This window comes from Cryptotermes secundus, unplaced genomic scaffold (genome assembly GCF_002891405.2).
Source record: "Cryptotermes secundus unplaced genomic scaffold, Csec_1.0 scaffold1415, whole genome shotgun sequence".
Lineage (NCBI taxonomy): Eukaryota > Metazoa > Arthropoda > Insecta > Blattodea > Kalotermitidae > Cryptotermes > Cryptotermes secundus.
The window spans coordinates 217671-232019 of record NW_019744143.1 but is presented as its reverse complement, the minus strand read 5'-3'; the positions used below and the strand labels follow the sequence as shown (position 1 = coordinate 232019).

At 40.3% G+C, this 14349-nt stretch overlaps 1 protein-coding gene across 1 annotated transcript in view; it reads right to left on the bottom strand.

Annotated features, from left to right (window-relative positions):
- The window catches only part of LOC111874594 (basement membrane-specific heparan sulfate proteoglycan core protein), a gene marked incomplete in the record, with an annotated part of 357246 nt that overhangs the window by 171684 nt on the left and 171213 nt on the right, over nt 1–14349 (bottom strand). The window contains 4 exon segments of the mRNA XM_033755519.1: nt 547–663; nt 1625–1747; nt 4065–4172; nt 11012–11131. Of these exon segments, the coding sequence (XP_033611410.1) occupies nt 547–663; nt 1625–1747; nt 4065–4172; nt 11012–11131 (468 nt within the window).

The following is a 14349-nucleotide window of genomic DNA, read 5'->3' as shown; positions in this document are numbered from 1 at the left end:
GCTGTAACAATCAAAGTCACTATCTGATGATAATTAACCCTCAAAAATGTTCTAGACATATAATGAAGTTCGTTTCCTAACAACCTTCCCTGCAACTCACCTACACAGCTCATCCTGTTTCTAAAAGCACACACTTCCACCCTGCAGATGGAGGCACCATATTCCTCTGAAAGGCTGGTATATTCCTACAAGACTTCAATGTATCACAACCCAGAAGACCACACTCTCAACACAAAATAAAATCCAAGTGTCTCAAGGCAAGTCCATTTACCAATGACACACTCTAAACCCCCCCCCCCTCCTGCACTTTGTCAGGAAGGTTTTTTTCTACTGCTTACAATTACAGTGCTCTCCAACATGTGGCATATGAAGACAAATGCTTTTGCTGTGAAAATATTTGAAGGACAGGATTCCATTTCTTTCCAATGATGATTAGCCTATAACATATAGCATTTACTTATATGTGAGGGCAAAATATTTCACAATGTGATACTTGAAGGATATAAAGTAAACACACATATAGAAATATTGTCAAATAATTCTTACCACATTCAGCTTCATCTGATCCATCTCTGCAGTCTGGTCGGCGATCACAGACTCTACGTGAATCTATGCAGCTTCCATCCTGACAGGTAAATTCAAATGATCCACATGTCCTTGGAGCTAAAACAAGAACATCAACTCATTTCAAAACACTACTATAACAATAATGTGCAAGGTACAATTCTGCCAAAAAAAAAACATGCATGACCATGAGCCTTATCCCACACACTGACTGTGACATTGCAACACTGCAAGGTATATTCATTCATTCATCAGTAAACTGTGAAGACAACAGGTCCACAGTCTCTTCCAAAACAGTTCCTCCACTTGATGCAATCTAGAGCTTTCTCCTTCAATTGCTGGTAAAAAGATTCTTCTTCTTGCTACAAGGAATATTACGTACTCATAATGCAATGCCTTCCACATTGGAGATGTCACCTATAATTACTGAAAGGTTGGAAGCAAGACGATCACATGCTTGCTATACAGCTTCATCACATTTTCACGACCACCACCGTCAGCAACTCAAACCTTACACGCATCAGCTAAAGCCATCAAGAACACCACTGGAAAATGAACTTCAATGCTGGAATCTGCCTTTCAGTACTTCCAAAGTACATTCTTTCTCAACTGTGCATACAAGCCCTTCTTCACAAATCTATTTGTACAAAGCTCAGCATGGCACTAACATATATACTATTCAAGGAAAATATCCTGTTGTGTTATCCTATAAAACTTCTTTGTTTGGTTTCTGTCTCAACACAGCAACTATCAAAATCTCGTTCACATCTCACTGTGTATGATGAGTTTATTGTCTTAATAGTACAACAATGCACTACATCTTTCGGTTTATGAAGCCATCATCAGGCAGTATACATTTAGGAATATTTCAAATATCTCTGTGCATGTCCCAGCAGTCCCGGTGACACAATTCTGTAGGCCAATATTGCCTTTGTGTTGCTGCCATTTTTTATGTTATGATGTGCTTGAGCATCTTTTGTCATCTGTCTTGTGTCTTGTGAAAGGACATACATAGAAATTAAAGATGGTATACTAAGTTCAGTATCATAACAACCCTAACCTGGTAGTGGACAATCAAATTCATCAGAACGGTCTGGACAGTCAGCAGATCCATCGCATTTCCTGGAGAGAGGGATGCAAGATTGGTCGCTGCATTCAAATTCATTGCTAGAACATCTTGGGGCTGAAAGAGATTATTAAGGACAAGTGAAATTAATTTCCTTCTCCTCTTTAACTCTTGAAGTTTACAGACATTTCAAATTAATGAAACAAGACATAATATTTATAAATGTCAAGAATAAGTACTTGCCAAGACATATTATTATGAAGACCAATAAAAATAAGTTTCAGGTAACATTACAGTTGGTTATTTAAAAAGGCATTGTGATTCTCTACCTACAGTAGCTGACCAAAATCAGGAAGACAGATCTGTAGGAAACAAATATTTCTTTATTCTGTCCTGATGAACGACCCTACTAAAAAAAACTAGTACCTTTAAACGACTCATGGATTAACCACCAGACACACTTGTTGATATTAAATATGTTCCAAAACCAGTGGTTAAAGTTATTCATAATGTCCCAGATCGCAGGTACATGCCATTCCACTTAATTTTTTTAACAAATAATCAAAATGCACCATGACACACATCTACAAGTGTATCATCAGCAGTGATTAATGCTGGTTCACTTTTAATGCAGGCCAAAGGTCTTGCATGCAATCATTTTACATGTACTAGTCATTAGAATACAACACCATTACATAAAATACAGCCATTCTCACATCTGCTTTTCTGTTGGGTTAGAAGCTATCCTTGTAACAGGACGTGCAGGCCCATAGAGTTCTGAGACGAGGCTCCCACATTTCCTCTAAAAAATCGGTTCATCGATGGCAGTAAGGTTGTCAGCCTTACGCGCCTGCCACCCTTTAACCCCCAGGATGATTCCTGGTACTCATTTCTGTTAGAGGCTGAGTTGACCCCAAGGCCATAGCGCGGTCGGAAGGATTAGATAAATTGCAAAAAAAAATTCACCTCATCAGGACTCCAACGCACGACCTTCCAGAAAAGAGTTTTCCTCTAGTGAAACACTGTAGTAGTATAATGAATTTTCTAAAACAATTGCAGAATTCTGAAGCAGATACGGAATTCTTTTTCTTCACAAAATTTTTCATGGTTATTTTTATTAATTTAATGAAGGTATTCTTCTGCAGCCCATGTTGATTTCCATACAAGCAGCATTACAACAAAGCCATTTCCTGCCCCCACATGAATTACAATTAATCTCTGGCCTTTTGGTCTCATTAAGCCCTGGCTGCTGTTATCAATCCAGGACTTGTTCTTCACAAAGGATGACAATATGTATGACTCTTCAATACACAAAATATTTATGGTTTCTTTCCTAAATGATTAATGCTTCTCAAGTAAGAAATTTACTTCTCCCCCCCCCCGTATCATGACTTTATATTACATCTGCCCTGCCGCTTTTCATTGCCTTCCATGTAAGTTCCAACTGCATAAAAAAAAATTTCCTGACAACTGTACTTCCTGCTAAACAATTTACTGACTTGGCGCCTTTCACTCATAGGCCCAGTTCACTTTCCATTCACTTCCCCATCCTACAGAACTCACTCTTTTCCACACTACTGTTGTACTGAAATCAATGTAATAAACTGGCTTCATGTTGTGATGATGTCTCTTATCTGCCATTTGGAAGGAAGTGGTACCTTCTCCAGCAACAATGGATTTCCCTCTTCTTTAATTTTTATGACAGAAGGCAGAGAAACGACTACTGCTTCCCTTGTTCCTGTATGTTCCTGTTGAACAGGCACTCTAAATACCTCCTTGACGGCTCAATTTTTCCTGAACGTTAACAACGTTGTACATTACTCCTCTTCTTTAGGTATGGAGTTTTTTATTCTTTAGGAATTACTATATGGGAGGTGTTCTGAGAAACAGAGCTTCACAAACGCCAAAGTCTTCAGAACAACCCTGAACAAGAAACAATATCGCTAAACAATGCCATTGAAACAATCCATACTTGTCTGCTTCTCACACACATGCTTATAATGGCCAATAATTGTATCTGGTATGTAATACACACACTTAAGGACATAAAACACGTGTTGCTTACTCACAAGAGGTCATAAAACAGACCAATATTATTCCTAAGAGTAGAGCAAAAGTTGTACTCCGAACACGTGCAGATCATTCTCTCCCCCCCCACCCCCCCACCCAGGAACTGTCTCAGACTGTGTGTGTCACCTTTATCCATATCTTTTTTGCCATTTAAGTGTTTTCCTACGACAGGATAATATTAAAGCATTTGGTCCTACCAATAAACATCTGACATGTACTTACTGTACTATTTACAGCTCTTTCATGGTTTAATTCTCCAGTCAGCTATCCCCACATTAAAAGGCAAAAATTAAAAAAATATGTACGATTACCATACAGAATTACACTGCGTGTTTATTTTCTGCAACATGAAACAGATACTCACAGCATCCAACTTCATCAGAGTTGTCTTGGCAGTCAGTGAAGCCATCACACCTGAATGTCCCTGATATGCACACTCCATCATTACATCTGAACTGGTTGCTTAGACATCCTGCACACACGCAGTTCAATTCAGAACACAACCAAAATATATAGACATACACACAAGAGGTTGTTCAAACTGTGTACTTGTTGCCACATGTGCCTTCAGGCAGATATTGGGTTTGATTCTTTGTATCCCTCTAGAAGTATGACAAAAAGTTGATCATGGGATTGCACACTTGTAATGCTTAGTTTCAAGCAAATGGTCATATCTGCAAAATCATTCTAACATGAATGCTATTTTAGGCGATGGCACTGTTTACTAGTAGGCTATATTGGTAATGATTCAAAGATCCATACTGTCTCCATTTGCAAGGCTTTTACCGATATTTACAGCCAAGGTCCGGGACTTACATATTTGATCCCCCGAGTAACAGTCAAAGGAAGATTTTTACAAAGGGTCAATAGCATTATTGTGCAGGGATTGGGGGGAGAAGAGCTGGATGTGCATAATGTATAGAAGTGTACCTGAAGGGTACACTCTGGGGGGGTTAATTGGGAAGAAAGAGGAAAGAATAGGAAAGAAAGGGGAAGTTCATTCCATGTTCTTTGTATAAACCTCTTATCATCTGACCTGTTTCCCCTCTTAATTGCATGACATATCTCTCAATTCAAAGTGTCCCATTCTAGGATCATCTCAGAAGAAACATCCACCACTCTCCTTCTGATTCGTGCTTCTCACCTCACGCATGCTTCCCATCATTTACTACCCTAGAATGAATCAACCCTTGAAAGGTCCATTTCCCAGTTCCATTTCTTGTCGGGAATCACTCAAGAACACACAGGAAGCACTTTCCATTGACCTGCCAATCTGTACTATAAATATCAACAGAAGTCTCCAGGTATATGCTTCAGCTTGATGGTGGAAACAGTAAGAATCATGAAACACTGGCAATATAGCTTGGCTTACTCCTACACAGAACCTGCATTAGCAACGAAATGGTATGACATGATGTTAGCTTCTACAAGCATGAATTGCGTTCTATGAATGAATGCCTTCATGCTTCACACTTACAATTTGAGGCATACTGATGCTTTTACAATTTTAGAATTCAATTTCTGAATAATTTGGCACTTCTTTATAAGGAACTTCTCAAATTAATTAGTAAAAAACTAAATTCTAATAAATCTGAATGTTCTTTGGAATTTAACATAATTTAATGTGTCCTGTACATGATATTTAACCCTTCAATCCACCAAAGTACTTTTTCCAGGCAGTTTACCATCATCCTATCACTATGGTTACTCAATGAACCTACATATCCATTACATTAACCTTAAGATAATTGTGGCAAACGTCTATGCTACAGCAGAGTATTATGATCTGGGATATAATGCCATGTACTCAATTCGCAGTCAACCAACATTTCGGAGGAACACATCGCCTCCATATTTAGGGTCAAAGAATAAATAGAGCAATACACCAGCCTGCTCTGCTTGCCACCTGCTTTCATGCTGGTATCTTGCTTGGTTTATTCTTTGACCCTGAAGATGAAGGTAATATGTTCCTTCAATATGTCAGGTGACTTTCAACAGGTTACGCGGCATTACATCCCTGGAAACAGTACTCTTCATAACCACCGCTGTGGGAATCTCAGATACTACATCCATGCTACAAGCTCCAGTCCTCAGAGATATGCTCACATCAGATCATCTGAGTACTATCTCATTATTTTTCAATCACTGACCCTCCTAACCTCTGTCCATCTAGGAAGGCTAGCTTCAATTTTGGGCCAAAACATACAATGACACAGAAGTTAATGATGGTGTCCAACAGATTTCACAAATTTCTCAAGTGTAGGTGATCCCACACAGTGTTTTTTTTTAATTGTAAGGGAAAAAATGTAAATACAAAAGAGGCCTAGGCAATGCTCATCCTTGCGCAAATCTTTTTTCTTCTAGCCTTAAGAGCTCTGTAACTGATTTTGGGCAATTCTTTGCTGTTCCCAGACATACATCAATGTTGCCCTTTGGTCCTCGTACTCTTTACAGTCCCAGAAGATACGTTCCTCTGTTTGCAGCCCATGACCACATTCTTATTCGGCCGTGGACACAATGTTAAATCTGTTTAGGCTTGCTTTAAGACTGAGTGACCTGCTCTCATATGGTTTATTGTCAGGAAGGAGCGGTGGTTCATTTTTATCTGTCGGAACCACGGAGATGAGGCTTTACCTTTCAAAGTAGCTTTCTCCTCTGTCCTGTTTGGTGTTTTGACAAAAACTGTGAAGTTCTTCTTTGCCTTTCTTTTTCCACTGGGTTTTAAGATCTGTTACTGGTAATAATAATTGACTATCTCTGCCTTCTTTGATTGCTTGCTTTGCCTCCAAGTCGGCCCCTCATTAACTTCCACTTCACAGTGCCCCAGGATCCAGTAAAACAGGATTTTTTTTCCTCGTGATTCCAGTCTATTTTATCTTTAAGCATTTGTGTAATGTGCGATGTGTTGCTCATTGCAGAGGAGTTACTAATTCCTTTTAACATGCTTGCCGAGTCCGAGAAAATCATGAAGTTTTGCTCTGATTCTATTTTTTCAATATCTAGTGTTTCAGCAATTGCTAATGCTTCCACCGTGAATATTGACACTATCTTAGGTATCCTAAATTTCATACTACGACCAGCTTTTATATCTATCGATGCGAATCCTACGAATGGTTTGTCCTCCATTTTTGAGCCGTCCATTGCTCACGATTTTCATCGGGTTTTTGCATTTCCTAACTATTGCATTTATTTCGTCCTCCCAGTCTAGACTAGATTTTAAGTGCAGACCTAAAAATTTTATTGATTTCATTGAAGAAACCTTTTCCCCTTGTACCATGATCTCCCACTCTCCATCAGTTGTCCCTTTTTTTATTGAAGATACACAGTTGTCATTTTTTTTGGTGCTATTTCCAAGCCACTTTCCTTTAAATAAAGTCCAATGATTTGTATGCTCTTTTCCTCTTCCAATACGCCAATTCTGCTACATCTGTTAACAACTGTCTGCGTATTCGAGGAGCTTGCAGTTACAGTTGATTCTGGATTTCAGTCCTGCCATATAAAGTGAATATAAGGTTGCACTCAGAACACTACCCCGCGGTAAGCCTTTGTATGTCCAGTCTTTGAGATCTACCCATCTGTAGTTTGCCTCTAATTCCCTCACGGAGACCAGGTTAAACATAAAGGCTAAAGCCTACTGCTTTGAGTCTATCCATCAAAGTGGATGTTGTTGTATGCACTTTTAATGTCTATGAATAAGGCCTATACTGGGTTCTGTTCTACAAACGCTTTTATTATTTCAGTTGTTAGTATTGGTAGGTTGTCTGTGCAACCTGTGTTTCGCCAAAATCCATACTGAGAACTTCTGACTCTTTTCTAGCCACCAGGAGATGCACATGTTTATCATCCATTCTAGTACCTTGCACACGCATTATGCCATAGATATAGGTCTTACACTAGTCTCGTCTCGTTTAGGGATAAAAAAATATGCTATATTTTTTCCAGTCGCCTGGGAATACTCTAGCTTCATTTGGAAAATTGTGTATTATGGCGTAGTCTATTCCATCCCGTCCCGGGCTGGATCGGACTCCGAGGTTTTAATTGAAAAGTGGAGTTCTTGAATTGTGTAATTGAAGTCCAGGAATTGATTCTGATTTCCATGATCGAATGCCGGTGCTTGATTGGGTTCATCCACACCTTACCATAGCTTTTCAAAAGTCGTTTTGGCGGAATTAACTAGTTCTTCTTTATATTCTTGCTCCCACTCTGTCTTGTTGAATCTATATTTTAATATTTTCATTCTATCCCAAATGTACAATGGATTCATGAATTGATTTATTCCCTCACAGAAAGTTTTCCAGTGCTTGTTTGATTTCTCTGTCCATTTTTTGCGATAATCACTGCCCCTTGTGTATTCTAAAAATGTCTCTTCAGTTTTACAGTATTTCCATCTAAGCAATTCAGCTTTTCTAATTCTAATTACCTTGTGGCATTCTCTGTTCCACCATATACACTCTGGTTGCTTTTCTCTATTTCTTATTTTTCCTTGTCCTTCATTTCCGAGGTTGTTTTTGTTTTCTCTTTTGGGAGCCACACAGAGCTTTAATTAAAGAAGTGATTCTCCCATCTGTTGACAAGATGAACTAAGCACAAAAAAATATATATTGAATTGTGTATCAATGTTCCTTGTCATCTATTGGGTCATTAAAAAGAATAAATCAGAGGAATTTGAAAAAAAAACAGGTGTTCATATTTTCTGACACTACAAAGCTTGTGACCAATGAACTGTACAGTTACAGTTTATTCAGCTGGTCAAAATACCTGTTGTTAAGGAAGCAAAAGTTACACTGCGGTGATGACACAAAGGCAAAGTATACTCAGCTAATTCAATTTTGTTTATACCCTCACAAAGCATTTCCGTAAGAACCCACCTAATACCATCCTTCCATCTACGCCTTATTCTCTCCAACATTTTCTTCCCTTGACTTTCAACACAAATTTTATACACATTTTTTGTTTCTACAACATGGCCCAAATGCCCACCCACCCACTTAAACCACACGTTTTAATGGCCCTAAAAGAATCAGACATCAGGCAAAGTGTGCATACTGCAATGCTTCATACTACATAATCGTAATTTATACCAGTACCTTGTTACACGCATCATCTCTTGAAATATTCTCCTCAACACTGTTCTTCTATCACAAGAGAAACAAAAATTACTCATTCTTACACAGAGCACCTCAAAACAAAAGCTCATATTTCAGCATTAACATGCAAGCAAAGCTCAGGGTGAGCTCAAAGCATCTACTACATGGATTTCACAAGTGGTTGCAGCATGTATTATCATCCTCAGCCGAGTCAGTTTGGCACCTCTTAACTTTGAGGCACATGTATTAACCAAAAATTTTTCATTCTAGATACAAACTATGTGAGGGCTGAAGCAATACGAGGTAACATTGCTACCACATGAGAAATCCTCTGTGTTAAGTGTAAATGTTTCTCAGTAATCACATTACAGCTCAGTTACAGGAACAAAGAAATTTCTATGTATTTCATTATGAAACATATGGCCCTCAAAATATGAACAATGCCTAGAAATATAAGCCTCTATTTTTCCACATAATTGCCAGTTCTTTGTATACATTTCTCCCAGCGTTCTGGGAGTTTGAAAATTCCCCTTCTGTAAAATTCCGTTCCAGCCATCCAAAGACACTGACGCACTGCTTTCTGAATTCAACGTGCTTATGGAAGTGTGTGCATGGGTGCAAGCAGTGTTCGAAGATGGGTGAAACATTTTAGAGATGGAAACACCAGCATCGAAGATCAGCCTCGGAGCGGTTGTCCTCAAAGAGCCTCAACTGAATGCAACAAGGAAAGAGTGGATGAGATCATTGAAGATGAGAGGCGTGTGACTGTGGACACGATAGCCTGAAAAATTGGAACAGGGCACAGTGCAGTACAGGAGATGATTGAAAGCTTGGGCTATAGGAAAGTTTGTGCTCGCTGGGTCTAGCGGTTATTGACCGAAGACCACAAAGGTCACATTGGAAGCAATTGCAAAGAAGGGGTGGGAAGTTCTTCCACACCCCTCCTATAGCCCTGATCTGGCACCCTCCGACTACCATCTTTTCAGATTTGTGAAGGATCAGCTGCGTGTACAAAGTTTTGAGACAAGGGAGACAATTCAGAAAGCAGTGTGTCAGTGTCTTTGGATGGCTGGAACGGAATTTTACAGAAGGGGAATTTTCAAACTCCCAGAATGCTGAGAGAAATGAGTACTAAGAAGTGGCGATTATGTGGAAAAATAAAGGAAGATCTGTAGATTGAGGTGGTGTATTTGGTTTGTCAATAATAAAGCATGTTACTTTACAAAAAAAATTGTTGCTCATGACTTTCAGTACGACTCTCGTATGTGTTAGATATGTATTTGCCTGATTATGGCTTTTACTAGCCGAAACATGTAGCAGAGCCAAACCTGGCACTGACCTTAATATAGTTGTGTTGTGATGGTTTTAATGAAGAAATTGTGTACCAACTTTTGTCACTTTTACAATGAATACCAGTAACAGAAACAGTATCTAATATCTCTTTATCAACAATTTTGGAACTGTGCAGTGAAACAGCTGTATCTCAGTAACCGTTCCAAATACAACACCTATATATACACTTCTTTGCTTAGACTGACCGATACTGTGACCTCCAATGACCTCCAAAATACTGACCATTCCTCCTGGACACCTGTATAACCTGGAGGTTCATCCACATATTCAGAAAAGTTGTTAATATGGCCTTACAAGGAATTAACCTAATCAAATTAATATCGTACCAACTCATTCTAACAGGCTCACTCTAACTACATTACTGTGACAGAAAGGGGGGGGGGTAACCATTCACTGTCCTCTGTGCACATTACTGGATTTGACCCGAAATGTTCAGAAAACTACCCAGCTGACCAGGAGAATTGAGGTCACCCACACACTTACTAGAATCTTCTTTACAGGAGACCAACTAGTCAGTAAGTCAGCCAGTTTTCAGTGCAGAGCACAGCAGAGTAGAAATAAGCAAGTACAGTGCCCTGACCAATGGTACTGGTGTGAATAACAAGTGAACAGAGTTAGGATATCAAGAGCACAAGTGCTTAGAGATGGAGGTGCAGCAATTAACTGCTACACTTGCCGGTGTGACAATATCCTACCCACATGGCCTATCCCCCAAATAATCTAAATCGTTTCCTCCCCCAAGTTTTGAAGTAAAAGTACTTATTGTTTTCCACATAAATATCTAATTAATTTAACTTATTTCCTTTAGTATTCTACTGAGAACTGAGAAACACTTCACTTGGGGTTAGGAGTTAGTCTATGCCAAACATACGCCCATTGCCGCAGTCTGCCTCATCGCTCCCATCCCTGCACTCTGCATAACCATTGCACTCCTTGCTGGCCTCCAGACACATTCCATCGTTGCATCTAAACTCGTCTCGCCTGCACGAGTCTGTAAACCCCATACCACTGACTTACATAAGTTCATCTTGCCAGCAGATTTATCAATCCTAACAAAAGCATTCATTTCTCCTTGCATGGAGCACAGAAATAAAAGCCAATGAGAAAAGCAATGTCTAGCACCGTATTTCATCTTATAACTGATGAATACATTTCAGACTTTACACTGAAAGCTTATACCTAATTCTGTTTCATATGGTCCAATGTTGTTTCCATTGCATAACCTAAATACACATCACAACGAACATCCAAAAGTTATGTGGGAAATATTTTTGTTAAACATGAACATAACAAAAATATGTGATCCAAAATGAAAATGAAAACTTTAACATCCTTTCTCCATTGACATTTAGAGCCCTCTTTCCTTTACAAAGAAAATCACACTTACAATACTGACTCATATGCATCCCTAATGGCCGCTGAACCAACAAATTAATATTCATGACACTTGGCAGAGTCACTTTACATGACCCATGACTTCTATATAATTTCTTTGAAATTCTGATTAAATTTCATTCATACAAGATACTGTTATTCAAGTAAACATAAAACAGTGAACATTTACATGAGATCACTCAGTTCTTCCTCCTGATACATCACTCAGTTCTTCCTCCTGATACAATACATTCTGTATCTCTCACTTCCTGTTAGTATGTATATTTCAGAATATAACAAAATCAGGTAAATACACCCTTGGAGATGGCAGATATCAGTTAAATGGCTGGGTGACATTTCTTTGGGTTATTCAATGACACTTTCAGTATCAAGATCATAATACCATGAGATGATATGATGACTAGTGAAATGGAAAGGATTTGGGAGGAAGTGGTCATGGCCTATTCAAGGTACTATCCTAGCATTTGGCAGGGTAACTGTGACTTTCTTAGGTCACATGTCACAGGTAGTAATGATGCCATCCTCAATGAGGTTGGCCAAACTACAGCTGTGTCTTTGGTGGGGACACATCATGGACCAGGATGTGTTGGGGCACAGCTTTGGGACACCTCCTCGTGGTCCCACTGGGCAATGACAGTCTCAGAGTCTGGATTAGTATGACCTACCAAGGCTGGCGGCTAAGTTCCCATAAAGGGCAATGGCATTATGACCGGAGCCTTCCACGCAGCAGCATAATGACTCTTGGGTGCCACTACAGTCTACCTGGGACAAATGCGGCAGTAGTTTCGGCTACTTGAGTTGTCTCCCTAGAGTACCGATAAGGTGCCACAAGCCATCGGGCTCAACACTCTAAAATGGTTTGACCAACCCATGAGGAGGGGTGGAAATGGGGGAGCTCATAGAACACCCCCAGGGGCGACTCTCTCATACAGGTTTCCCTGAACCTCATGACTAGCTGGTGTCGCACTCCCATTCATCATCTGGGATACACCTCTCCCCTCGAACAGGCACGCTAGGTCCTGGAGGCTTTTGAGGGTCTTATTCATAACAGGACCAAACCACCTAACCCAAGGTGTGAGGCATCGTGCTGAGGGCTGCATGGCACTGGGGTGGTAATTATCCAGTGTTGTGAACATTTCCCTCGGGGCACCAGGCAGCACCCCATTACATTCATGCCTTCCACCCATATGGGGCACTGCTGGTGGTGACCTTCTAAATCCCCATGACTAGTGGCACCAAAATGAGAGGTACCAAATCAAAACCCAGTTGTAAGGACCTTAAACTGAAGAGGGACCCCCCTCCAAGGGGATCCCTATAAGAGATGCTTCAGTAGTGGGCTGGAAGCTCTGGTGAACCATTAAGGGGCCCAATTGCAACCAGCGAACCTGCTGCTGAAACTTCAGCCAAAGGTAAGGACGAACCAGTCGTTCGAAACCTGGCTGAGGTAAAAGCAAAAAGTACTGTCTTGGGAGCCAGTAGTACTGACATACCACTGCAGGGAGCTAGTACTTCTAGCATACCTGCAGCAGGAGGACTGGGACACCTAGTCTCTGGAGTAGGTGAACCCGTCTAGTGAAGGCCTTGTCTGGGTGTGCTACATGGAAGTTGAAAAAGGCAAGAGGTGGGTCAAGCAAAGCAGGAACTGGGGGCAGTCAGCAACCAGGAAATGCAGACTTGCCCAAGCAGGGAGAAACCCCTACCGAGACTTTTAAGGGGCCTAGGTCGGATGGCAGTACCCCTACTAAAAAGAAATAGCCCTTCATACTTGACCTTATGATAAGATCTAACAAACTCAACACAGTAATGTCCTTTCCCTTTACCCTAAAAGAGATGCACACAGACTGCCTCTGAAACAAACATTCTGTCGGTTATCTTATGGCAGTGTCACCATCTACAATACAGAGCATCAACTGGCAGGATGGTTACTGAACAATGAACTGAAAAAGATTTTAAGTGGTTGAGCCATGCTGTATTTAGCTGGCTCATGCGTGTTGCACCCTGGCATCCTGCCATTCTTTAACCCCATCCCCAGTGGCATTATGCTAATGTCTACCATTACTTCTACCTATCTTGACCACGCGACCCTCCTTCCCTCTCCACGATCGTCTCAGAAGGGAGTAGGTGTGTCAGCATTCTGAAGGTAGACCTACTCACAAGTGGTTGCTTACCAGCAGCCGGAGGACTTGGAACTGAAATTCTGTTTTGGACTTTGTAATTCTAAATTATGTTTGGAGACTCTACGGTCTGGCTGGTAAGGGTAAGGCTGCCCGCCATCGCAACGGAATATTCTTGATAGCATTGCAGTTGCAACCGTGTCTTTTCTGTATTATTATTGTTGTTGTTGTTGATGTCATTGTTATTGTTGTTTTTGTTTTTGTTGTTGTTGTTGTTGTTGTTGTTGTTGTTGAATGTTGGTGTAACCTGTTCGATGGCCTAATGAGGCTGGGGCAAGTGGGGCAGTTTTGGGTTTCTACTTGTTACGACTGTCCATAATATGTGATTATTTGGGCAGTTGCTACTTTTGGTTGTGGTGCCTCGCCCTTTTGAGTTTATGCCTGGTTTTATTTATTTCTGTATATTGTGTGTCAGTTTCCTTGTTATGTTGGCTATTAAATATTGTTATTGCTTATTTTTAAAGTCTGCATATATACGTGGTACAATCCAAAAGTTCCTGAAATATATTAGTAAGAGCTATTACATCTTACCTAGATCTTATTCTGCACCATCACCTTCAAAGTAGTCCCCTTGGGAGCGCATACACCGATCCCAGTGTTTCTGCCACTTTTCAAATGCATCCTGGAAGTCTTTCTTTGT